The following is a 26,706-nucleotide window of genomic DNA, read 5'->3' as shown; positions in this document are numbered from 1 at the left end:
TTTTTTTTTTTTTTTTGAGATGGAGTTTCAATCTTGTCACCCAGGTTGGAGTGCAGTGGCCCAATCTTGGCTTACTGCAACCTCCACCTCCAGGGTTTAAGCATTCTCCTGCCACAGGCTCCCAAGTAGCTGGGGTTACAGGCACATGCCATCACACCCAGCAAATTTTTGTATTTTTAGTAGAGATGGGGTTTCACCATGTTGGCCAGGTTGGTCTCGAACTCCTGACCTCAGGTAATCCACTCGCGTTGGCCTCCCAAAGTGCTGTGATTACAGGCGTGAGCCATCGAGGCTGGCCTCCTTTAATCCATTTTGACTTGGTTTTTGTATATGGTGTGAGATAAGTGTCTAATTTCATTCTTCTGCATATAGAAATTCAGTTTTCTTGGTACCATTTATTGAAGAGATTGTCCTTCCTCCGGTATGTATTTTTGGCATCTTTTTGAGGGCCAATTGATTGTAAGTATGTGTTTTTATTTCTGGGCCTTATATTCTGTTCCGTTGCTCTCTGTGTGTGCTTTGATGCCAGTACTGTGCTGTTTTGGTTACTGTAGGCTATATTTTGAGATCAGGTAGTGCGATGCCTCAGACTTTATTCTTTTCGCTCAAGATTGCTTTGTGTATTTGGGATCTTTTGTGATTCTATGTGAACTTTAGGATGGTTTTTTCTATTTTTGTGAAAAATGTCATGGAATTTTAGTAGATATTATATTGAATCTGTAGATTGCTTTGGCTAGTAAGGACACTGTTATAATATTCTGCAATCCATGAACATGGGATATTTTTTCATTTTTTTTGTTAATGTTATTTCATTAATATTTGTTGTGTTTTTTATTTTAAGCATAGTTAGCATAATTCCTTCTATTTGAATTGCATTTTTATGCCATTTCCCCCATTCTTGTTTATTTTTATGTTGCTGTTTTTGAGATGTGAAACATCAGTGTAGTTCCAAAAGTCAGAACATATAAAAAGGCATATTAAGTGAAGTGTTATTCCACATCCATTTCTTTTACCTAGTTATCACCTGCCTCCCTTTCGCTGTTCCCATCTACTCACTGTAGGTAGCCAGTCTCATTAGTTTCTAATTTACTGTGTTGTGTGTCTTTTTGCACAAATGAGCATGTGTGTGTGTGCAACTCTTACTTTTTCTTTCCTTGTTATATAAAAGGAAGCATACTATAGATTATCTTTTCGTTAATTCAGAAGCTCAGGAATTGGTCAAAGTAGAACACTTTTGTGTGGTGAAATGAGTGGCCTCAGCTAAATCAAGTTATTGGAGGGGAGAGTAGGAACTTCTTCAGGTTATGGTCAAGTTAAGCCTAGAACAGGAAACAAGCCAGGCTCATCCAGGCTTTTTGCCTTGGATTAAAAAGACACTAAATTAGTTGGTAGCAGGGATCTTGATGACAACAATTTCTCTTTCTTGACTCTGTTCTAATCTAGACCTTTGTCCTTCAGTCTAGAAGTTACCCTCTATGCTTAATGCATATTTGCTATCCTAGGGTCTCTTTTTTTCTCTGTTGTCTCAGAAAATTCCTTTGCACTTTTTTTGCCTGAGTCTTCTTCTCATTGTATTCCATATCATCCTCTGTCTCAGTTTATCCTGGCATTTTGGTGGAGCATATCCTTTAGTAGCTTCATAAGAAAAAATACAGGAAATTTTTTTAGGCCTGCTCTTTTGAAAATGTCTTTATTCTACCCCCATACTTGATTATTAGTTTGACTGCATATAGAATTCCAGATTACAAATAACTCTCCTTAAAATTTTTTACAACTTTACTCATGTATGATTTACATGTATTAAATACTTTCAGTGCTTAACATTCGTTTCTGAAAATTCCGTTTTGCTCTGGTATCATTTCCCTTTAGCCTGAAGAATTCTGTGTGGTGTTTCTTGTAGTGCAGTCCTGGTGGTGATGGGTTTTCTCTTTTACCTGAAAAACGTCTTTGTTTTGCCGTCATTCCTGAAGGATATTTTTGCTGGAAATAGGGCTGACAGTTTTTTTCTTTTAGCTTTTTATAGATAAGTTACTCCATTGTCTTTGGTTGGCAGGAAAGATGATGATAAAAAAATAAGGAATCTGCTGCCATCAAAATTTTGTTCTGTTTGAGGTATTCATTTTCCATTGACTGCTTTAGATTTTCTCTATATTGTTAGTTTTCAGCAGTTTGATTACGATGATATAGATACAATTTTTTAAAAATTTTGGCCAGGTACAGTGGCTCATGCCTGTTATCCCAGCACTTTGGGAGGCTGAGGCGGGCAGATCACCTGAGGTTGGGAGTTTGAGACCAGCGTGACCAACATGGAGAAAGCCTGTCTCTACTAAAAATACAAAATTAGCTGGGTGTGGTGGCACACGCTTGTAATTCCATCTACTTGGGAGGCTGAGGCAGGAAAATCGCTTGAACCCAGGAGGCAGAGGTTGCAATTAGCTGAGATTGCGCCACTGCACTCCAGCCTGGGCAATAAGAGTGAAACTTCGTCTCAAAAAAAAATTTTTTTTCTTTTCCTTTTTGGGGTTTACTAAGCTTCTTGAAGCTATATATGTACGTTTTTCAGCAAATCTGGGATGTTTTTAGCCAATGTTTCTTCATTGGGACCTATTCTGTTCTTCTGGGAAATCAATTTCCCTTATTTTTTTTTTTTTTGGAGACAGAGTCTTGCTCTGTTTCCTAGGCTGGAGTGCAATGGCACAATCTCGGCTCACTGCAAACTCTGCCTCCCAGGTTCAAGCAATTCTTGTGCCTCAGGCTCCCAAGTAGCTGGGATTACAGGCATGCGCCACCACATACAGCAAATTTTTGTATTTTGAAAGTCGGGGGTTTCACCATGTTGTCCAGGGTGGTCTCAAGCTCCTGACCTCAGGTCATCTGCCCACCTTGGCCTCCCAAAGTGCTGGGATTACAGGCGTGAGCCACCATGCCTGGCCAATTACCCTATGTTTGACATTTTTATGTTGTCCTGTAAGTCCATATATTTTATTTTTTGTTCAGTCTTCTTTCTTGTTTTTCAGGTTGTATAATTTCTGTTGATAAAGTTTAAGTTCCCTGAGTGTTTATTCTTTTACCTCTATTTTGCTATTGAGCTTATCCACTGAATTTTTTGTTTCAGATATTGTATTTATTAGTTTTAAATTTCTATTGTTTTTTTTTTTTTTTTTTTTTTGAGACTGGGTCTCACTCTGTTGCCCAGGCTGGAGTGCAGTGGTGTGATCTTGGCTCACTGCTACCTCCACCTCCTAAGCTCAAGCGATCCATCCACCTCAGCCTCCTGAGTAGCTAGGACTACAGGCATGTGCTACCACACCCAGCTAATTTTTGTGTTCAGATTCCATCTCAAAAAAAAGAAAGAAAGAAAGAAAGAAAAAGTTGCTTCATAAAATATCTTCTATGTTGTAGGTGAAACATGGAGTGAAGAAAAGAGATTGGTGAGTGAGAGACCTGCTGAGAAACTATTGCCATCTTTATGGTACATATACAGTTGTAACAACCTGAATTCAGACAGTTCTAATTAAGTTGGAAAGGAAGGAATCTATTTAGGACACGTTTTGAAGATAGAATAGACAAAATTTGGTAATAGAGTACTAATGGAGAAAAAGGGATTAGATGTCTACTGTTGCTGCCCAGGGATGATAATGATGTCATTAATCTGGATGTAGTACGCAGGTATTGAGGAGAATAATAAATTGAGTTAGAAACATGTTGCATTCAAAGTGCTTGCTAGTATTACTCAGCAGGATGTTGGAAAGTTAAAGAAGAGCTTTGAAGAGCAGAGCTGGAGATGATTTATAACTCTTTAAAAGAGAAGTGAGATGATGTATAAAAGTAGAATCTTGTATATGGTAGAAACTGAAGAGGTAAGTGAAAAAAAAAGAATTCTGTAAGGAAATCTGTGAATTGTAGAGACAGAGATGAACCAGTAGACTGATGTGTCCTGGAGGCCAAGAGTGAAGAATTTGTATTACAGAGAGCTAGCTGGTCGGTGGCATCCTGCACAAAAGACAAGCAAACTGAGAGAATACCATTATTTAAGTAGTGAGGATTTTCCTACCTAGGAATACAGAAAGCTTTATTTCATTGTAGAGATGAGGATAGAAGTTATATTCCAAAAGAGATTAAAGAGTGTGTAATGGGGGAAATAGAGGTGGTAAGTCCAGACCACATTTTTAAACTTTGATAGGGATGGAAATGAGAGAAATGGAATGATAGCTGGTAGCTGGAAGTGGGCAGAAGGGGAGGAGAGCCAGGTTCTTACTTTGGTTGTGTGCTATTGGGAATACCCCAGTGGCAAGAATAATGGGTGTGTTAAAGTTCTAGAGTAGATTAAAATAGGATGAAGAACACACATTAAGAGGGTTAGGTTATAAATATGTAGGGACATTTCCACCTCTAAAATAGAAAGGAAAGGAAGGATAGGTGATGGTATGGAGATGTTTTGTCTGGGAGAAGAGTGAGTCCATATAGGAGAGAGTTGGGAATAAGAGAGTTAAGAGTGAGGTTGATACTTCCACTCTCAGTTATGGCACTGGGTGTGGTGGCTCATGCCTGTAATCCTAGCACTGTGGGAGGCTGAGGTGGGTGGATGACTTGAGCTCAGGAGTTTAAGACCAGCCTGGCCACCGGGGTAAAACCCTGTCTCTACTAAACATACAAAGATTAGCCAGGCGGGGTGGCTATAACCAGCTACTTGGGAGGTTGAGGCTGGAGAATCACTTGAACCCAGAAGGCAGAGAGTGTAGTGAGCCAAGGTTACACCACTGCACTCTAGCCTGGGAGACAGAGCAAGACTCCATTTCAAAAAAAGAAAATAATTGGAATCCAGTCTTTCTTGAGACAACAATTAGAACCACCAGCCAAATCCAGCCCTTCCTCTCAAAGTATTGAGAAATACTTTGAAAGTATTTGAGAGGTAATAAGAGTATGTCTAGAAGGGAATAAAGGCTTAGAGATATAAGGTTGGTATTTGGGACTGTTTTTCTTCAATGAATATTTGCTGAGTTTTTTTGAGGGATCAGCTGAAAAACTGAGCAGTACTTCTTTTTTTTTTGAGGCAGGGTTTCACTTTTGCCACCTAGATGGGAGTGCAGTGGCCCAGTCTTGGCTTACTGCAACCTCCACCTCTCAGGCTCAAGTGATTCTCCTGTCTCAGCCTCCTGAGTAGCCAGTACTACAGGTGTGCACCACTACACCTGGCTAATTTTTGTATTTTTTGTAGAGACAGGGTCTCGCTATGTTGCCCAGGCTGGTCTCAAAGTTCTGGCCTCAAGTGATCCACCCACCTTGGCCTCCCAAAGTGCCAGGATTATAGGTGTGAGCCACTGCGCCTGGCCTGAGTAGTACATTTAATAGCTTTTTAAGGCCAGAAGGATAGGAATTGGAATTTAGGACCTGCTAATGTGGGTTGTGTGTGATCTTGGTGAATCACTCTTATTTGGCATTGGTACCCCGAAGGGCCACAGCCTAGAAGTAGGGGTGAGTTGGATGTAGATAGGCCCTCACAGGGACTGTAGCTCCACTTTGAATACCTTTAAACCCTGAAAATAGATTGAGGTAATTTATTGTCTCAGGTGCTTGGCAGAAGCAAATGTTGTAAATTCTGTTTGGAAGGTAACATTACTACTTACCAATGTTACCATAAACATTCTGTAAATATAATGTCCAGCTCATAATTTTAAAAAGTCAGGCATGGCATGATCACATAGCACAAACAAAATCAAGTACAAGCAACAGAAACTAGTATTGATCCATAGGGCCTTCTGATATTAGAGTTTTTAGTAGCAGACTTTATTTGCTATGCTTACCTTGTTCAAATATAAAAGACAAGATTCAACATTCTTAGCAGAGAACTAGAAATTTGAAAAAATGAAAATTTTAGACTTGAAAACATAACTGAAATTGGGAACTTAATGGATGGGTTTAACAGGATTAGACAGAGCTGAAGGGAGAATTAGTGAAGTGGAAAAATTCAGAGAAAAAAGGATGGAAAATACTGAAGCGATTGAGGAGACATAGAGACATTGAGGAAATCAAAACTGTGTAATTGGAATCCTGACAGAGTTGAGACAGAATGGGCAGAAGCAATATTTGAATAGAGAATGGCTGAAAACTTTCTAAAAAAAATTCTAAGACTTATTAAAGTTATTAAGTAACAAGATTCAAGAAACCTTATTAATACCAAGCAGGATAAAAAAGAAATCCATACCCTGGTCTAGTGTAGTAAATCTGTGGAAAATCAAAGATAAAGAGAAAAATTTCAAAAGCTGCTGGGTTGGTGAGAAAAAATGTTATACTTTCAAAGAATTGACAATAGATTAATGGCTGACTTCTCATTGAAACAATGGAGGCTGTAAGACAATGGAGTATGATACCTTTAGAGTATGATAGTAAATAACTAACAAACAGTCTAGAATTTTAAAACTAAGAAAGGCTGAGTGTGGTGGCTCACATTTATAATCCCACCGCTGAGGTAGAAGGATTACTTGAGCCTAGCAGTTTAATACCAGACTGGGCAATGTAGTGAGACCACATCTCTTCAAAAACTAAAATAAAAAATTAGCTGGATGTGGTGGCATATGCCTGTAATCCTAGCTACTCAGGAGGCTAAGGTAGGAGGATTGCTTGAACCTAGGAGTTTCTGGTTACAGAGCTATGATCGTGCCACTGCACTCCAGTCTGGGTAACAGAGTGAGACCCTTTCTATACAAAAAGAAACCCAACCTCCTCCCCAACAAACCTGAGAGAATATCCATTATGAATAAAGATGAAATACAAATGTTTTAAACTTGACAGCGTTTCAGTTGTACTAGTCACTCTAAAATTTCTCCAAAGACATAGCTAGTGGCTACCATATTGGCCAAGTTAGATAAAGAACACTTTCATCATCTTAGAAAGGACAGATATTAAGAAAATACAAAAGGATATTTTGAACAACATTCTACTCCCACCATGAAGCATTAGATGAAATTGAGAAATTCTTATAGAAATACAAATTAATAAAATTGATTCAAGAAGAAAATTTTAAAATATCAACTGTCTTATCTGTTTAAAAGTTTTAATTTTTCTCTTCTGATGCCTTTCTTTGGCTATTGTATCAAGAGAATACTGCCCTCACAGAATGAGTCCTCTATTTTCTGGAAGAGGTAAAGGATTGATAATCTTTTTTCAATGTTTGGTAGAATACACAAGTGAAGACATTTGAGCCTGAAGTTTTCTTTATTGGAAGATTTTAAATTAATAATTCAATGTCTTGTTATATGTCTATTAAGATTTTCTAGTTCTTCTTTTTTTTTTTTTTTGAGACAGGGTCTCACTCTGTCACTTGGGCTGGAGTTCAGTGGTGTAATCACAGCTCACCACAGCCTTGATCTCCCAGGCTTAGGTGATTCTCCCACCTCAACCACCAGAGTAACTGGGCCTACAGGCACATGCTACTATGCCCATCTAATTTTTTGTACTCTTTTTTTAAAAAAATAGAGTTGGGGTTTTGCCATGTTGCTGTGGCTATTCTTAAATTGCTGGACTCAAGCAATCCGCCTGCCTTGGGATTACAGGTGTGAGCCACTGTGCCCAGCCAAATTTTCTATTTCTTTTTGACTCAATTTTAGTAATTTTTGTTTCTGGGAATTTGTCCATTTTTTTTTAAGTTGTTTATTGTATTCCTTTATAATCCTTTTAATTTCTGTAAGGTTTGTAGAGATGTCCTTTCTTTCATTCCTATTCTATGGTCACCCTGTGGAAGTAGAAAGTACCCTCTCCCAATTAATAGGTAGGATGTCTATGCTGGAAGCACTCCACACACCAAGAAAATTTGAGAGAAATTTTATTATTCACCCAAGAGACTTCTGGGGATGATAGGGTTAATACAAGTGGGTCTGGCCCGCCTTGAGTTAGACCGAGGGAATGGGCTATTCCTTTATAATGGCTAGGGTGCTGGGGAGTTCCCATGTGCAGGCTAAGGATTGGCAAAACTTGAATTTTCTGGGGGGCCAAAGGCCAGGAACATGTGGACATTCTTATTAGCCTGCTCAGTTGTGGGTTCAAAAGGGGAAAAGTGAGGTGAGGCCAAACATAAGTCAGTGATCAAACATCAAAACTTTAACAAAATGGAATGAGACTCATTACAGGTCTTGACTTTGGAATTAAAAAAATTTTTTTTTTGTATTTCTTTTTTTCAGATTGTATAATCTTAATTGATCTACTTTCAAACTTATTGGTTATTTCTTCTGTCAGCTTAATCCCCTTGAGCTTCTCTAGTGAATTTTTCATTTCAGTTGTTGTCTTTCTACTTGAAATTTCGACTTGGTTCTTTTTTATAACTTCTTTTTGCTGATATTCTCTGTTTGCTGAGTCATTGTCACCATAGTTTCCTTTATTTTAAAACTGTTTTCTTTTAGTTCTTTGAACATATTTATAATAGCTGCTTTGAAGTCCTCATTGGCTAACTTGAAAAGCCAGGCTCCCCTAGGACAGTTTTTATTGAAACTGTTCCCCCTTCCATGTACGGGTCACACTTTTCTGTTTCTTTGCGTATCTTATGAAAACTGGAGATATATATATATATATTTTTTTTTTTTTTTTTGAGGCATTGAAGAATCAGAAAATGGAATTTTTGATAATATATTCTATATTTTGATTCCCTTCTCCCTAGAGTTAGATGGGGTTGTTCCTTATTTGTTTAGAGACTTGGATGGACTAATTAATTCCATGGAGTCTGTTTCTCCATGAAGTGTGTGTGTGGCTGCTGATGTCTCTGCTTAGTTCTTCCTTTCTTGTTTTTATTTTTTAGTATGACTGTCAAGTATTTGCACCCTGGGTCAGCATATCTTAGTGGTCAGCCTATGATTGGTCAGAGGTTGTGTTTAAATTCCTTGAAAGAATGAGCTTCCCTTTGTTAATGGTTTTTGTGAGGCTTGGGGCATGCATTCAAAGTTCAGAAAGTCTGCTCTGGGTTTTATTTTTTCCATTTGCAAGGCCTCATTTTTTCCAGTGATAAGTAGCTTGCTGTGGCCCTATAATTTCTTTCCTTCATGTTTACAATCTTGTATATGTGCACAGTCTTCAGACCAGCAGGAAAAAATAGATTTTTATCAAGGCGCAGTTTGGCTGTCTCATTCTTTAGTTCTCCATGTTAAATTTCTGGTTTGTCTGCTGGTCTGTTGCTTGCCCTGACTGGTATTGCAAACTCAGGTTAGCTGTAATATTGGATTTCCCTCATTTTTTGCCCTTGAAATCACTTTTGTTTTTGACAATGCTTATGGTCATGGAATTCTTCTCTAGATAAATTTATCTCCCTCTGGCAGTGGAGCTGCCTGTCATCACAGCTTGTCCTACCCTGGTAGCGTCTGCACCAAGGAGTTGGGAGCGAGTGTGGGATGATAGGAGCTCCAGGCCAACACACCACACTTTTCACTGTTCTTACCAAGATTCAGTAGATTTTCTTGGACTGGCACTTCTCAATTTGTTGTAATCTTTTTGATTAATTAAGATCTTTAAATAGTTTTTACAGTATTGTCAGTTTTATTATTGCTTTAGGGGTTAATATTTGTCAAACTCCTCATTCAACCATTCTGGATGTCCTTTCCCCTCCCCCCTCCCTTTCCCTCTTTGTATGTGTCTCTGTCTCTGTCTCTCATTTTTGAACATTTAAATTTTATTCAAACTAAAATTTACTTTGGAATATGTTATAAAGTAGGGATTTTTTGGTTTTTAAAAAATAGTGTTAAGTAGTGTCTTATTTGTTGATTAATCCATGTGCTTCTCACTGATTTGTAAGATAAATGGTTTATTTTTCTAATCTTGTTGAGATTTTAGTCTTGTCCATTTATTTAAATTAATCAATAATTATCTTTTGCTTGTTTTTTCCATCTCTTGCTTTCCATTGGCTCATCTTTTTCTCTCTTTAAACCTGTCTTTGGACTTTATCTCTTTGAGTTTCTTTTGCTACCTGGGTTCGTACATTCCATTTGCTCTTGATACTCATAAATACTGAGGTTAGGCTAAGAAAGTGAGATGCATAAGGCACAAACATTCTAGGAAGCTCTCATTTCCTGGGTCCTGCAAGTGTAGGATTTTGCGTTTTCAAATTTTGCACCCTAGCTGCCTGGCTTGCCCCATTGTAGTCCTGGCCCTGCCACTTATACTTCTCACTTGTATATATTTGTTGTAACCTGACTTCTGTCCCAAATAGGCTTCATTTATTCAAATTTTTGATCATCTGCCATATACTATGCATTGTGCTAGGTTTTGGGGAATATAGAGGATCTGAAGACACCATTTATTTCACCCAGGAGCTTTCTTCAGATTTGCTCTTAGCTCTAGTGCCTTTCCCAGTTCCTCATTCTTCCTGCCTTTTTGTACCATGTGATGCTATTGACAACTATTGCCTGTTCATCTTAATGTCATCCCAGCTCTTAAGAATGTATAGCTATTTCCATGGTAGGACACTCTTTCTAGGGACCAGTGGGCAGTTGGGCAGTGTATCAGTAACCCTCATTCTGGAAGTTAGTAAGGATTGGAAACTGACCTGTGCTTTCAGTGTGTCAGGGTAGGAGTGCTCAGGGACTTCTTCAGGCTTGATGGGCCTTTGTAACTATGTCACAGGGAATAGAATATCGCTTGTTTGTTCATTTTCTTTTTTGAGACAGAGTCTCACTCTGTCACCCAGGCTGGAGTGGCATGATCCCAGCTTACTGCAACCTCCACCTCCTGGGTTTAAGCAATTCTTGTGCCTCAGCTTCCTGAGTAGCTGGGATTACAGGCCTGTGTCACCATGCCCAGTTAATTTTTTTGTGTTTTTAGTAGACATGGGGTTTCACCATGTTGTCCAGGCTGGTCTTTAACTCCTGAGCTCAGGCGATCTGCCTGCCTTGGCCTCCCAAAGTGCTAGGATTACAGGAGTGAGGCACCATGCCCAGCCATTGTTTGTTCATTTTCTACTTAGCATTTTATATACTCAGAATCTTTCCATCTCCTTCTAGTGCTTTGGTACCCAAATGTGGGCTTTGACTGCCTGCCTAGCTGTCTCGCTTATTTTTGCCAATTTTGTTTCTTGAGTCCTGTGTTCTTTCACCATACTTTGCTGACTTGTTTTTAATGTAGTTTCCTGGTATGACCCTGCTCTGCCTGGTGTTCTCATTGCTTGTTCATGAAAACAAACTCATCCATTCATTTATGGAGTGTTTTTTTTTGTTGTTGTTGTTGTTTTGTTTTCCTGAACATCTTTCTTGAATTAATTTGGAGTGGCTTTTGAGCACCTGTTCTATCCTAGGTGCTGTGGGAGCCATAAGAGTTACAATGACAAACCCAACCAAACATTCCTTGTCTTCCTGAGTTAGAAAGACAAGTTAGGTGTTAATCACACAAACTGGGATAACTGCCATGAAGGAAGGATACAGATGCGGCTGACCTAGGGACACTGGAATTGAAATCTGTCCCCTCATTTCACTTAACTGGCAGTAACTCCCCTTAATTTTAACTTTTGCCTGAATCGGGATTGGCATGTACTGCCCCATTTTTAATTGTGGCTCTTGTTTTTGGATTGTTGCCAGTTTGCTCCCGACCCCTTGCCCCACCCAAGGCTGCGTTTGTTTATATTCTTCGTCACTAGTGGGAGCATACCCTGATCATGGATCTGTCCTCATTTGGGAGCTCTTTTCTGTTTTCTTAATACCTGTTTCTGTTGGTTCTTTTCCTACATCTTCATTAGTTTCTTTGTTATGTTTTCTACTTCTTTACATTTCCTAAAAGTTGCCCTAACCCAGATTTTGTCAGGGCAAGAGTGCCCTGGACTTGGACTTCTACTGGGTTTTAATAGGCCTTCACAACGATGTCATGGGGAAAGGAATGTTGCTTATTGGTTCCTTATCCTGTGCCCTCCTCTGTATCAGCATACCCTTTCTTGGCAATCTCATCCATTCTTGAACACTCTGTGTTACCATCTTTATGCAAATGACAGGGCTAATGTCTCTTTCTCTCTTTTGCTTCTATTTTCAAGTATTTGGTGGATCCCTCCATGTGGAGGTACATAATACTCCAAGTAGAATTCATCATGTTCTCTAACTTTCCCAACTCCCAGTCTCCTACCTAGAAATCTCACACAACCACTCCCTCCTTGCTCATTTCCAGACCTGCCTGGTTGCTAGGTGATGCCACTTTGTCCTGTATAATACCATGGTAAGGACCTCTTTTCAGTGTCCTCAACTCAAGTTCCGGCCTTCCTTTCCTTTGACCTGTCTGTTCTGGTTTTCTCCTAAGATGCATCTGCTGCTAGTCTCTCAACTCCAGATGACTCAGTCCTGTACCAGGTTAATTTTTCCTGAAATAACTCTTATCTGTTGTTTTTCTCTTCTGCTCATTTATGCTTTGAAAACTCCCTAGTGCTTTTGAAAAACTGGCCTAGTTTTTTAGACCTTCCAGCTTGTTTTAATTTCCTTGCCACTGCCTCCCTTCGTATAGGCTGGACTCTATCCAAATGGAATTAATTTTGTGAGAACTTGCCTGTATTTTCTGTTTGCATCTCTATTTTTATTTCCTTTTGCCAGGAGTATGCTTTCCTCACACTATTAGTTCTTTAAAATCTTCCCTGAAGTTCTCTCAGGTTTCCTGACCTGGAGATACTCTTTCTCGCCCATCATCTGTACATTTGTCCACACTTTAAAAAAACATAGTGCTTTCTGCTTATCCTTCATTCTCTCTAGTGTAGTGCCTTGCAGAAATATGTGTTAAATTAATGAGTGGATAAATGCATTTCTGTATTAGGCCCTCAGACAGTCTCAACTCCTCCATCTGCCTTTCCCATTCCCTTGCTGTTTATAGAAGACCATCTCTTTCTCTCCCTTTTTGCAATTGGATTGGCTTTATCGGTGAATCTTTTTATCTATCCCTAAGTGGCCTATTATCCTTTGTCTCCGTTGCTTTTCTTCTGCTGAGTTAGTATTAATTTCAATTTAAAGAGAAATTACATCATTTTGGTGAAGGATGTGTGTGGGAAATATAGAGGAAATGGAAGCTAGTGTTCAGAATGACATCTTGATTCATTTTGTGGGAACACAGGCTGCCCACATTTGCAAATATAGACTTGACTCCTGGGCTGGTGGCCAGTAGAGACTAGAAAGTAGAAGTTGTGATGACATGTTCAGTATCCAGGTGGAAGGCCAGGGGCCCACATTCCAGCCTGCTGATCCTGGCAGCTGCTCTTATATTCCTTAGGCACAGCTGTCTGAGCTTCTGATCAGACAACTGGTTTGAGGTGATGGCAGGTAAGAGTAGGGGAAGAGATGTCTAATTACAGTATTGCCATATTTTGAAAGCATGTGAATCATCTGGGGTTCCCTACATAGTTTTGTACATCAGGTTGTGACAATGAATTAGGTTTGTTGGTGGTTTATAAGGAGTTGACATACTTGGTTTCATAGAGGTGTATCATTTGTCCAGAGCTGGACTCAGTAAATGCCACATATTGAGCCCCAGTTTAGTACCTATTCCATTACGGCGTTTAGATTCTAATCTTTATATCACCTTTCAAAACTATATTTCTTTATATTTTTATGCATTTCACAAGCTGAATAGAACTGTAGGAATCCTTATTTTTCACATCATTGTGCCATTTGTAGAGATATTTAGTTGAAGTGGCCCAAAGCAGCAGCCTAGTGGTACCTGTGAGAATGAAAGTCTTGGAAAGAAACTTGAGACAGATGGTGTGCTTGACTAACTGCCCAGGAGAATGTGATGCCACGACCCAGGAGGGGCACCACGTTGCCGTTGCCATCGAAGTACTAAATTTCTGAGAGGACGAGGAGGCTACAGCTTAACTGCTCTCCAGTTACCAATCTCTTCTTGGTTTCAGTGAATGACAGCAGAGCTGCTCAAAGTGGGAACTCTGAGCTGAGCAGTGGAGGTTTCCCTGGATCTGGAGAGAAGATTGACCTTGGAGCCAATAATGAGCCATCCTGACCACAGAATGAACCTCCGGCCCCTGGAGACACCCACAGGTAGTAAAAGGAAAATGGAGTCTGCCTGAGTAGCTGGAGAACTGAAATAAAAGTGGAATGGGTGTGAAGTGGAGGGTGTCTTTTAGGACTGAGGGCAACTATAATCCTTTTTTTTTTTGAGATGGAGTCTCGCTCTGTAACCCAGGCTGGAGTGCAGTGGCGCGCTCTCACCTCACTGCAGCCTCCACCTCCTGGGTCCCAGTTCAAGCAGTTCTCCTACCTCAGCTTCCCAATCATCTGGGATTACAGGCACAAGCCACCATGCCTAGCTAATTTTTGTATTTTTTAGTAGAGATGGGGTTTCACCATGTTGGCCAGTCTGGTCTTAAACTTTTGACCTCGTGATCCACCCGCTTCAGCCTCCCAAAGTGCTGGGATTACAAGTGTGAGCCACCGCACCCGGCTAAGGTCAACTATAATTATTTTAGTGACTTATTAAGTATTCTCCTGTGTGATTTATTCTAGAATTAGATGTGTTTCTTGCTGTCTTAACTTATTGTTATATTAAGTACAGCTGTTTAATTTCCTCTAGAAAAGTGGCAATCTTTTAGTAATTACTACCTTTAAAAAGTTTGTACCTATGAAAAGCAAAGGATACTGAACTCATTATTCAGATTATGTTCCATGCATGTTGTTTTGCTGATTTAAAACGCAAGTCTCATCTGTGTACATTTTATTCATGTTTTCTTAACCACGCTTTCCTTTTTGTGATTGTTCAAAATTACCATCAGGTGTTTTGGTCTCTTGTTGGTGTCTTTAAATAATAATTTAAAAAAGGTATAATAGCTCCAGTTTTAAAAGTACACAGATGTTTGAGGAAAGAGTTGATTGCTGCCTCATGTTTCTAGGTGTGTCTGCTGTGGCTGGCCCACATGACATTGGTGCTTCGCCAGGTGACAAAAAGTCAAAGAGCAAGTCCACGCGAGGGAAGAAAAAGAGCATGTTTGAAACTTACATGTCCAAGGAGGATGTTTCGGAAGGCTTGAAGAGAGGGACACTCATCCAGGTGCTTAAAATCTACTGGAAGGCTATTCCCTGAATATGTGAAATCCAAAACAATCTATTAAACTATTTCCTGTTCTGTGCTATATGCTTTCAGAGAGATGATGATGTGACAGGTGCAGTGCTGTTATGATGGCATAACAGAGATGATGAGGTAACAGGTACTTCTTGGAACTACAGTACATTTAGAGGTAATAAGCACCACAAGACAGGAACAGGCAGAGTGCTCTGAGATTTGAGAGGAGGGAGCCACTATTTCCCATTAGATGCTTTATTGGAAGTGACATGTTTGAGGCATGCCATGGATTGGTGCAATTTGAATAAGTGAAGATAAGAGAGAGCTTTAGAAATGGAGGAACCAGTGTGAGCTACTACAATAGAATTGAGAAATTGGGTTTGGATATATGAAACATTGAATAGTTTGGTTTTTCTGGAGCATGTGGATGCTGAATGACGAAAAATGGATGAGGTTGGAAAGGAAGCAGCAAACAACAATAGACAATATTTGTTGAATGCTTCATAGTTTATAAACTATGTTTACAAGCTAGTTCAGTGGTTTGGCTGAACAAATGTTTATTGAGTGTCCATTGTCAGCCAGGAACAGTTATGGTTAGGAGCATGCAGCATGGGTGCCTTTGAGATGGAGGTAGACAAGACTGTCTTTCTGTACTTCACCTTGCAGCCAGTGGTGGGAGGCAGTCGTGTGAACAGATGATTTGGGGATCAAATGGCAAGTGCTCAGATAAAAGGGTGGCCAGGGTGTGTGGCAAAATATTGGGGAGAAACTAGGAAACTGTGTAGAATGAGGTTCTGGAGAGGCTTCCTGTAGTGGGTGACCCTCATGGTAGGTATTGAAGGATGACTAGTTTGGGCCTGTCAGGTGTGTGTTACATGTGTGGGAGGTATGGAGAGGCAGCGGTGCTCATGAAAAGGTGAACTTGTGAAACAACATGGAGTATGGCAGTTTAGGCCTTCTTGGGTATAAACCATCAGACAGGTAGTAGGCTGGAGAGGGAGACAGGGCCACATATTCTGTGAATTAAGTCTATTTCATAATATTTTCATTAGTATAGAAATATTGCCATGTGACACCTGGCTCACTTGAAAATGCTGTGTTCCATTTTCTCTTATTCTGAGAGTCCAGCTTCTGTATTTGTGTTTTTTTGCTGAAGATCCAACCAATTTACAGCTACTGTCATTTTCTCTTTTTGTCTCTCTCTCTCTATATCTTTATGTATCTTTACCTTTCTGTATTTACCTGTGGTTGAGTGCACATGTGATCAATGTAGACTTTTGACCAGAAAACTGTTTTTAACAAATGAGTTGATTTTTCTGATTCTTGGAGTACTATTGGTAGTTTTATTTATTTATTTTTTTATTGAGAAAGTCTTGCTCTGTTGCCCGCGCTGGAGTGCAGTGGCACAATCATGGCTCATTGCAATCTCTGCCTCCTGGGTTCAAGTGATTCTCATGCCTCAGCCTCCAAGTAGCTAGGATTACAGGAGGTAAAAATTAGCCGTGCCGTCATGCCCAGCTAATTTTTGTATTTTTAGTAGAGACGGGTTTCACCATGTTGTCCAGGCTCATCTTGAACTCCTGATCTCAAGTGATCCTCCCGCCTCAGCCTCCCAAAGTGCTGGGATTACAGGCCTGAGCCACCATACCCAGCCCTATTGGTGTTTTTTTTTTTTTTTTTTAAAAAAAAACTTTCCCTGGATTTATTTGATAAGCCCTCTTTTAGGAGAGATGAAGCTGCATTTGGACAATAGTTCATTCATTAATCCATTCATTTTCTCTTCATCGTTCAGCCGATATACCAAACACCATTTTATCTGTAAGTCTCTTGGCCCTCCTCTTGTTTCATATAGGAAGACCCATCGTGCCTTCTCATTCTCATCCTCTTGCATTCTCCTCCAGGAACACTCTCCTCTATTCACCCTGAGCTTCCAGGCTTTTCCTCTAAAACCTGTGCTCCTTGATGTCTGTAACTTTGTACATGTTGTTCCTGGTACTTGGAATGCTTTCTCCCGCTGTCTTGATGTAATCACACTTACCTTTTAAGTCCCTGCCTAAATGTTACCCGCTTTGAGAAGCCTCATTTGAATTCTCCAAGTAGAATTAAAATTCTACTTTTAATTTTACTGCTTTCCTGTAGTTGACTTTTTTGTTTTTCCTTTATTCTAAACTTACTACCATTTCTTGGCTTTTATGTTTTCCCCAGATAGACTGTTCGTGTCCTTGATAGCAAGGTCATGTCTTATTCCAGAAGTTAGCTTGGTGCCTGGCATTTGACTGATGCTTAATATGTTTATATTAAATAAATATTTACTTACTGACTGAATAGAAGATCCAGATACTTACTGTCTTTTGAAGAAGAGCTGGGGGAACCTCAGTCGTTAGAACTTGAGAGAAAAATAGCCTAGAATTTTGGCTGTAGAATTATACCTATATAGTGATAAGGAGAGGACAGTGTTTTCTGCAATGGTATTAGCTTCAGCTCCCTTTTAATTTTTGCTTTTGAAGCAACTAGTTGCTGATACTCAAACAAAACAAAACAAAAATCTGATCAATATAACAACTCTAATTCCCAGGAGTTTGTAAGTGATTCCTCCTGGCCTGTGACATCATGAGACTCTGCAGCCAGGGCCTCCCCCCCAACATATGAGAACAGTTGTTCTTTGCAGATGGGGAAAGGAATGGGTTCCAGATATGAGGTCACTGTGTGAAATATACAACACTATAAATAAGATTTTCATAGGCAGAGAAACAGAGTCCATCTGCTGCTTGATATAAACTTTATGTGTGCTGGCCTTACTGGGTAAGGTAAAAGGCCAGACAAAGGATGTTTTAATGCTGATGGAGAAAATTAAGTATATTAGAAATACTTAGAAACTTTTGTTAACTTTCGTATTCAAACTCATCTCTTTTGACCTCTTTTTTTTCTCCCTATCCAGAGAAGAAACCTTTTATTGAGAGATAGTAGGGGGATTAAACAAAAATAGGGGTAGAATATTTTTATTTTATTTTCAATAACTTAACTAATACTTTGACATTTCATTAGTATTTTTTCCTGTGTGGGAAGAGGAGACCACAGTCCTCTTTCCAGTGTTTGAAACTGACGATAACAGTAACACATGATCTTGTATGTGTAGTTTTGAAATTTAAAAAAATAATAAATTCTCACATCAAAAAATGTATTTTATTTCTCTCTTCATAGGTAGAATACTGAGAGGTTGTTTGAGATGTTGGGAGGGATGAGAGTAGGGGATAGACAAGCCTGGAAGGGGCTCCATTTTGGGGTGATGATCAAGTTGACATGGGTATGAAGGTGGTAGAATTGGCTGTTTCAGATCCCAAACGATGCTTTGGCTAAAGTTCAGGCTAAGTCCCCAGAGCTGCCTGAGGCATGATGTCAGAGTTTCTCTTAGAATAGAATATTGGTGTGAAGTTGTTATTGGCGCTCTGAAAAAAATCCTAGTACAGGAAGATGAAGGACAGGATGAGCTAGTTTCTAGGATCTCCACCATTTGTTAAGAGTGAAATCAGGCACTGTGTGGTGGCTCACACCTGTAATCCCAGCACTTTGGAAGGCTGAGGTGGGAGGATTGCTTGAGGCCCAAGTTTAAGACCAGCCTGGGGAATATAGTGAGACTTATCTCTACAAAATAAAAGTCAGTTAGGCATGGTGGTATGCACCTGTAGTCCTAGCTACTGGGGAGGCTGAGGCAGGAGGATCGTTTGAGCCCTGGAGTTGGAGGCTGTGGTAAGCCATGATCATGCCTCATCCCTAGCCTGGGCAACAGAGTGAGCCCCTTTCAAAAAAAAAAAAAAAAAAAAAAAAAAGTAAAATCAGCTTGGGGATGAATTAGAGATGAAGGGAATAGATGTGATGTTATAGCGGAATGCCCAGTCACTTAGGTGGGAGAGTTGATAATCATAACATTAATACTGGGGGCGATGAGAGAACTTTAGTTCTGCAGGCATTAATTAATTAGTGCAACAAATGTTTCTTGACATCTTACTCAGTGCCAAGTATATGACAGTGAGCAAGATAGGCAAGTCACTGGGAAGGTAGGCAAAAATAGCTAAAGAAAAAGACAAGAAATTATAGACTGTGATCATTGCTAATAAGGAAATGAGAAAGGCGAGAGAGAATAATTACAGAGAGCCTCTTTAGTACGGTGGTTAGGGAAAGCCTCTGTGACGAGGTGATCTCTCTGTGAGGTATCTGAGATGAGAATGAAGCAGCCATTTGAAGAATTAGGAGAAGAACATAGGCGGAGAGCTCAATTAGTAGAACAGCAGCAAGCCGAAGAAGGCTTGGTGTTTTGAGAAATGAGAAATAATCTGTTTCATGCTTTGAACATATCTCTTTGGGAATTGTGAGATGAATAGACTAGAGTGGAAGCTGAGAGGCCACTTAGGAAGCTGTCAAAGTAAACCAGGTCAGAAAACATGGAGATGGGAACAAGAAGGTAGCAGTGAAGATGGAGAGAAGTGGTTGGATGGATGTGGGGCTAGAACTGATATGACACGATTAGATATGGAAGGTGAGGAAGAGGGAGGCATCACTGGTGCCTGCTGAGTTTTTTGAGTTGAACAGCTGGCTGGATGACGTTGCTGTTAACCAAGACAGAGAAGAGCAAGGGTTGGAATGTGGTGCTGAGTTTTTGGGTGAGAGGGACAGCTGGCATGCATGAGTGAAGAGGCCCTGGTGCTGGCTGTGGCAAACTGAGAGAGAGACTGTTCACAGTGGTTGAGAGCATGGACTCTGGAGCCAGACTGTCTGGCCTTGAAAGTGATGTGAAAGCAGGCAATTTTCTTAACCTTTCAGTGCCTCAGTTTCCTCATTTGTAAAAACAGGAATAATGGTATCTACCTCATAGGATTGTTGTGAGGGTTAAATTAGCTGATAGACATAAAGCTCTTCAAAGATTGTGTGGCATGTCGTATACCTGCGTAAGTGGCGCTTGAGTTTTGTTTTTATTACTATAAAAGGAGCATCTGTTATTCAGGTTAGGTGGTTGCTGCCATTTGGAGAACCCAGTCCAAAGCTGTTAGATCTTATGATTTTTCATGAAAATCTGGAAATATGTATTTTATATGTGTGAAATTCCCCAGTTTTAAGGACTCTCAAGCCAAATACAGTGTGTTTGCGATTGCCAGTTAGACTGATTTAGCCCCGTTGTGTGGTGTTTTTCTATGGTACTGTTCAGCTGCTTGGGTATAGGAAGGGAGAAAGAAGACAGTTGAGGTTAGTTGAGAGGGGGTCTTTGCTAGTTGAATATCAGAGTAAGCGGTTCGTTCAGGATTTACAAGGTTAAGAGATAATGACAGGCCATGGCAGTCAGGTGGCCAGAGAAGGGAGTAAACAGTGGGGGGACAATGAATGAAAAATGTGGTCATGGCTTTGGGTTGGAGATCTTAGTGAAATTGAATAATTTGAAGTGGGGTTTCTACCATAGGTAGACAAAGATTGACATTGGAAAGTGTGATATTTGAATTTTTCTTTCTTTCTTTTTTTTTTTTTTTTTGAGGTAGCATCATTATAGTGCTGATGGGATCCAGGCTGTGAACATGGGAGCGAGTAGGTGGAGCGGGGGAGCAAATGGTAGTTAGAGTGACAGGCTAGGGTTGCTTGGTCCTCAGTCTGGTTGTGAAGTCCTGAATATATATGGGAGTGAGGATAGAGAGGAAGGCAGTGAGCTGCCAGTCAAAATGTTAGTGAATTAGAGCTTTGACCCACCTGAAAGTGTGAAGAAGACAGCACCAAGGAGGTGCTAATGACATGAATTTCAAAGGGTCTGGGATTTTTGAAAAAGAATGGAGGAAAAAATACTTTTAAAGCCATGATGAGGAAGCAAAGAGACCTTCCACCCCTGGTCCCTGAGATACATGGGGTATGAGAGATAAAATAGGCCCCCTTTGAGAGCGCTCAAGGAAAGCAATAACATCAGGGAACAGCCAGGTTTCAATTGAGGTGAAGAATCAGGAGCATCCAGAGAAGAGATGGAGGATATGGGATCCTCACTGATCAAGTTCCAGGCCTAGGGAAGTGCTTTAGGAAGAAGATGGGAGATAGGCGATTGGGTCAGGTTCGGGGATGGCTATAGAAATGAAAGTCGTGGACTTTTGTAGGTGACTAAGACAAGCCATTTGTGGGAATTATCCTTTAGTTATAAAAGATCCTTTTTTTTTTTTTTTTTTGACAGACCTTACTGCCAGCTGCTTGTGTCAGGCTATAGGAACAACTCTGGTCTGCTGCGGAGCTCTGTGGGTTCTTTCTTAGTCTGATCTGGATTTTCTCAAGGGCACTGTTTCTGAGGTTCAGTTCTTCAGAGTTATGCTCCAGTCAAATTCACAAATGCTGTTGTGGACCAAGGTTTCTATTCTTCCTTGTGGTGCTTTTGCATATATTAGGAAGTTTGGGATAGGAAATCAAGGGTAAAATCTTCAAGGTCTTTTTAATATCTTTTCTTTTAAATAGAGCCTGGATGCAGCCCTGAGCAACCTGTCTCTTTTCCCTGGGCCCAGCCTGGCCTGACTGCCCTGCAATTAAAGCTATTTTCAAAGCTAAAGGCATTGTCCTCTCTGTACTTGTTCATATGCTGACCTACAAGGGATGATAGAAGAACAGGAGTTGGAAAAAAAACTTAGACAAGAGAAAAGCATCTGGAATCAGAAAATGAAATTTTTAAACATTTAATTTCAATGAATTGACTTTCATTTCTTTGGCGTCCCCTCACCAGACTGTAAGCTCTGTGAAGGTAGAGACTATTTGTTGTTGGTCTCCATTGTCCTCCCCATCACTTTACCGGGTGCCTGCCATGCGATTCGTTAGGAAATATTTGTTGAGTGAGTGGATGAATATTTAGAATAAATGTAAGTTTTTCCCTTCCTTCCCTCAACAAGAAACAGCTGTTCTACAAGTAGATTTACTGTGACACTCCTAACAAGGGACTGGCCTTGGAGAGCTTTGTCAACCTTATCTCCTGGTCCTTCCCTCTTCTATGCTAGGCAGAGTTACTGCACAGTGGAGAAGAGTTAATGAGTGCCCTCTTAACCACTTTTGCTAACACAGTGTCCTCTACTCTACTTCTCATCTGATTGATTTGCAAAGTTTGCTCTTCTGTAAAGGATTAGATCAGACACCATCTCTGAAGCCTCTTCTGGTGCCCCCGCTATGAAAGTAAGCTGTACCTCTGCTTTATGTTTTCCTTTAAAATAGGGGCTGAGCTTAGTTAATCATTATCTTCCCCATCAGTGTGTCTCGAGGTCTTGAATATAGTCGGTACTCAACAATTAATTATTGAATTAAGGACTGAATGATCATTTGTAGAAGTCTATTTGAATGTTCATGGTATTATAAACTGTGGCATGGACATTTGTAGTTTAAATTTGGTACAGCACAGAAAGAAATTATTTTCTGCTTTATGCCCTTGCCTGTTTTGTTAATTATGTATCTTTAAATCTTTAAATGTTTTTGGGGGGAATGTTATTTAAAATTCTTTCTCAAGATATCCTTTGAGTCTGGCTGTTAGAAAAATAACTGCTTCCATCCATGTGTTCCAGTGGCCTGAGACTACAGCTGGAACCTGGGGAGCGTTACAGCTTCCTGCAAGAGCCTGAAATACTGAACTGCTATTGAAGAGGCCCCCACCTGCACCCCTGTGTGTAAATAGAAGCAGACCCTGATTTGGTGCTGGAATAACATGAAGTTGAAGGCAGACTGGGTGGCCTGGCTGTTGGAGCCAGGATTCCAGTTTGCATTAAGAGCTGGTTATGGACCATTTTGAATTATTGACTCATTCAGCTCTGCAGAGGGGCCAGGGTAAAAAATAATGCATCCAGTTTCTTGAGGCTCAGTATCCAGGTTGGAAATCAACCTGTATCCCAATTTGAAAATTGTCGCAGAAACAAGTAATTGTGGAAAGGTCTTGTAACTGGGAGAATAAAAAAGACCTTTGTATAGTGAGGCATGATCCCCAGGTAATCTTACTTGTAAAGTCAAGGTTTAAATTTGAAGACTAGCATATAGGGGCACCTAAAATCCTAACAGTTGTCACTTTCCCACTCCATGCCAAGCTCTGTTGTTTCTCACTTTTGCCTGTTCACAACAAGGTGCCAGTCTAAGCTTTCTCTTTTTGATGGAACCCTCTATTTCAGATATCAACAGAAATTGTGTTTCCTGCATTTAATGAATAGTTCTTATACATCTAACTTGTTTTCTGAATGGAACTGTTTAATTTTAAAACTTTTTATTGGAGAATAACATACATATGGAAAAATCATAAATATCTAGCTAGATTTTCACAAACTTTATTTTTTGTTTTAAAGGGTATATTGAGAATTAATCCAAAGAAGTTTCATGAAGCCTTCATTCCTTCCCCGGTAAGTTCAATAACTTTATAATAAACTTAATGTCACATTTAATTTTTTTAGATGTGCTCTGAAACTGAAATCATATATTCTAACTAAAAAGCAGAGTAGTAAAACAAAATTGAGGATGGGCAAGGATTTGTTGCAGATTTCAATAAACAGAATTTTCTTTTGGTTAACAACCCCTTCTGCCAGTCTTATAATTGCATGCCAAATGAAAGGGATGGCATTTGTTACAAGGCTGCAGAGAGCAGCTGGACCCAGGCAGACTACCCACCAGTTTGTGTAATTGGACGCCCTTGGTTTATGGCTGAAAAGGGTTTATGATTCTTTCCACTGATTTAAGTTAATCTTTCCTAAACAAATATGCTATCTACTTTGGATCTACTGCATGAGCTAATCTGAACATTTGTCCAAAAATAACGTGTAATGCTTTTTATTTTGGGGGTCAGAATTTCTCACTTCACTTTCATGCAGGTGATAGAACTTTGTACAAGGCTCTTTCCTGTTGGGTCTTTAGACTCTTTCTTACATATGTGACTCGTTTTAAGAGACTCTTTCCACTTAAATCAAGTTCACACTGACATATAGTTAGCAGTTCTCTAGAGAAGGTTTGACTGAGCCAAGCTGGGAAAGCAATATTCTTAAATTCCTGACCTAACTTTTCCAGGATACCATAAATAGAATAGCTATAGAATCGTAGATTTTTCACAATAAAAGAGACCAAACTTATGCTTATAGATGAGAAAATGGAATACATATATTTCAGTTAACATTTTATTATGTTAAATGACAGTAAGTTCAGTGAGAATATAAGTTCAGTCATGTACTTTATAAATGTTTTTATTACAGACTGAGCATCCCTTATTTGAAGCGCTTGGGACCAGAAGTATTTTGGATTTAGATTTTTTTTTTTTTTGATTTTGGAATATTTACATTATGTACTTGGACTGAAATCCAAAATGCTCCAGTGAGCATTTCCTTTGAATGTCATGTCAGTGACCAAAAAGTTTTATATTTTGGAACATTTCAGATTTTATATGCTCAACTGGTATTATTGTTATTGTTACCATAACCTTATGACCTATTCTCAAGCAATTCCCCTGCCTTCTGAAATCCAGGGACTCACATTGCATCCAAGTTCAAGTCTTGCCCATTGAATTAGATAAAAGGTATCACTGACTTCGCATTACTCTCTCTCTCAGTCATATTCTGTTCCTTTGAGAGAAGATGGCATATGTCTTGCCTCTGGAACTTGAGTTGTAAAATTGGACTATAGAATTGAGGGTCTGCTTTGAGGTGGTAACTTGGCTGCAAGAGCAGTTCTCTCATACACTGGAAGTGCAGTTTACATAGGTATTAGATTCCAGAGTTTGCTCGTAAGGTTAAATTTACATCCAGGAATCATAAAAACTACCCAAGAAAATCTCTTTAGGAAGGTGCTGTGTTGGAGACAGATACACCATCTCTCATAAGTCCTGCGTAACCAATTTTTTTTTCCCGTTAGAAAGAATGACTTTCTTCAAGAATATACTAGTTGAAGGAACTTGATTGTATTAGGAGACCTCATGTATGAAAGACACAGATTTTTAAGCATTAAAATATCATTCAGTGTAGTAAGTTCATCCTGAAAGGAAGCTGGGAACTGGGTAGATTCAGACCTCTTGTCTCTTGTGCGTGCTGAAGTTTACTCTTATTGATGGGAATGATAAGGAGAACTATAGCATTTTGAAAATTTTGTTGCTTCCTCTCTTCCCTGATTACATGACAGTCAATTTCCTTAAGTTAAATCCCTATTGAGTTGGCTCCTAGCAAGTGTGGGACCTAGGACAGAGGTAGAAAAGAAAGCATATATACCTTAAATCAAATACTGAAAAGTTAGACAACAAACTAATCATCAAATAAAATATATTATTCCATATATTCCATGTAGGAATAGACACAGTCTGTTCCTTGCCAAATACACCTCCATATACCTGGGTTCAAATGTAGAATTCTCAGATTTCTTGCCACTCCATGCTGAAACATGGCTCCACCTCTGGGTTGCCCCTCTTCCCTTCTCAATGCTAGCTTCCTGTCCCCTTGTGACTCCCCTGCATTCACTGAGGGCCCTTTCATGTGCAAATGTGGACATTCCTGTCCCACATTTCTAAGCTATGTCCATACCCATTAGAAATATCTGCTCTTTGGCCAGCCTCCACGTTCAGGGGGTGCCACTGGTGGTGGGAAAGTGCCTGTATATATCCTGGAGGTGGGCTTGGGGCCGGTTATTTTAGGGAAGCACATCCATTTGGCCTGTAAACTCCTTGTCTGATGGGGTGGAGTGTGGCTGGAGCAGGGCAGAACAGAGGTCCTATGGATCCTGCAAGCTAAATTCATGTGATTTACATCTGCAAATGATATATCTCCGTGGCCTAACCTGGCTCGTTAAAGAAAGCTAAGAAGCAAAAGCAAAATTTGGTGATGTTTTAAAAGCTCATAGTTGCTCTCCTACTTAAAATTGTATTCTTGGTGTGTCTTATTTAGGGATTTTTAGACAGTTGTGATATTAGGAGTGGCTTATTTCTGTGCCTCTTTTATTCTTTTATTTGGCTCCTGTTGGAGTAGTAATATTGTCTCAGAGAGAGAAAAACAATTCACCTCTAGGTAATTTTTTTTTTTTTTTGAGACGGAGTCTTACTCTGTCACCAGGCTGTAGTGCAGTGGCGCACTCTCGGCTCACTGCAACTTCTTCCTCCTGGATTCAAGCAATTCTCCTGCCTCAGCCTCCTGAGTAGCTGGGACTATACACGTGTGTCACCACGCCCAGCTAATTTTTGTATTTTTAGTAGAGATGGGAGTTTCACCATGTTGTCCAGGATGGTCTTGATCTCTTGACCTTGTGATTTGCCTGCCTCAGCCTCCTAAAGTGCTGGGATTGATAACAGGTGTGAGCCACCGAGCCCTGCCCCACCTCTAGGTAATTAAGAATAGATCATAAAAACAATAGTCAGGGCCCAATTGCAAGTGATTGTAGACACTCTGGTTTTGGACATGGGACTAGTTCTACATTCTTTGCTTTGGTTTTCAGAAGCATTTTCAGGGCAACAATCGGGGCAACAGATTACTCATATATAAAGCCCACAACCACCTGTGGTCTGGATTTCTGAGCATACATAGCTCATGTCCGTGTCAAACGTGAACTTCTATGAACTGCAAACTTGACTCAGGTTCATTATAACTTCTACTGATAGAAAGTTGATTTTCAGGTTGGGCGTGGTGGCTCACGCCTGTAATCCCAGCACTTTGGGAGGCCAAGGTGGGTGGATCACCTGAGGTCAGGAGTTTGAAACCA

General features: G+C 39.9%; 1 protein-coding gene across 2 annotated transcripts in view; it reads left to right on the top strand.

Moving 5' to 3' along the window:
• DIS3L2 (DIS3 like 3'-5' exoribonuclease 2) overlaps positions 1-26,706 on the top strand; it is a 385,644-nt gene that overhangs the window by 41,564 nt on the left and 317,374 nt on the right. For both annotated transcript variants that reach the window (XM_032277907.1, XM_032277908.1), the window contains exons 2-4: positions 13,847-13,991; positions 14,840-14,997; positions 23,331-23,384. In XM_032277907.1, coding sequence (XP_032133798.1) covers positions 13,940-13,991; positions 14,840-14,997; positions 23,331-23,384 — 264 coding nt within the window. In that variant the 5' untranslated portion in view covers positions 13,847-13,939. The remainder of the gene's footprint in view (positions 1-13,846; positions 13,992-14,839; positions 14,998-23,330; positions 23,385-26,706) is intronic.

Source organism: Sapajus apella, unplaced genomic scaffold, assembly GCF_009761245.1.
Source record: "Sapajus apella isolate SASKATOON/1434 unplaced genomic scaffold, GSC_monkey_1.0 scaffold10, whole genome shotgun sequence".
Lineage (NCBI taxonomy): Eukaryota > Metazoa > Chordata > Mammalia > Primates > Cebidae > Sapajus > Sapajus apella.
Note: the sequence above shows the minus strand (reverse complement) of the source record. Positions and strands in the feature narration are given on the sequence as shown.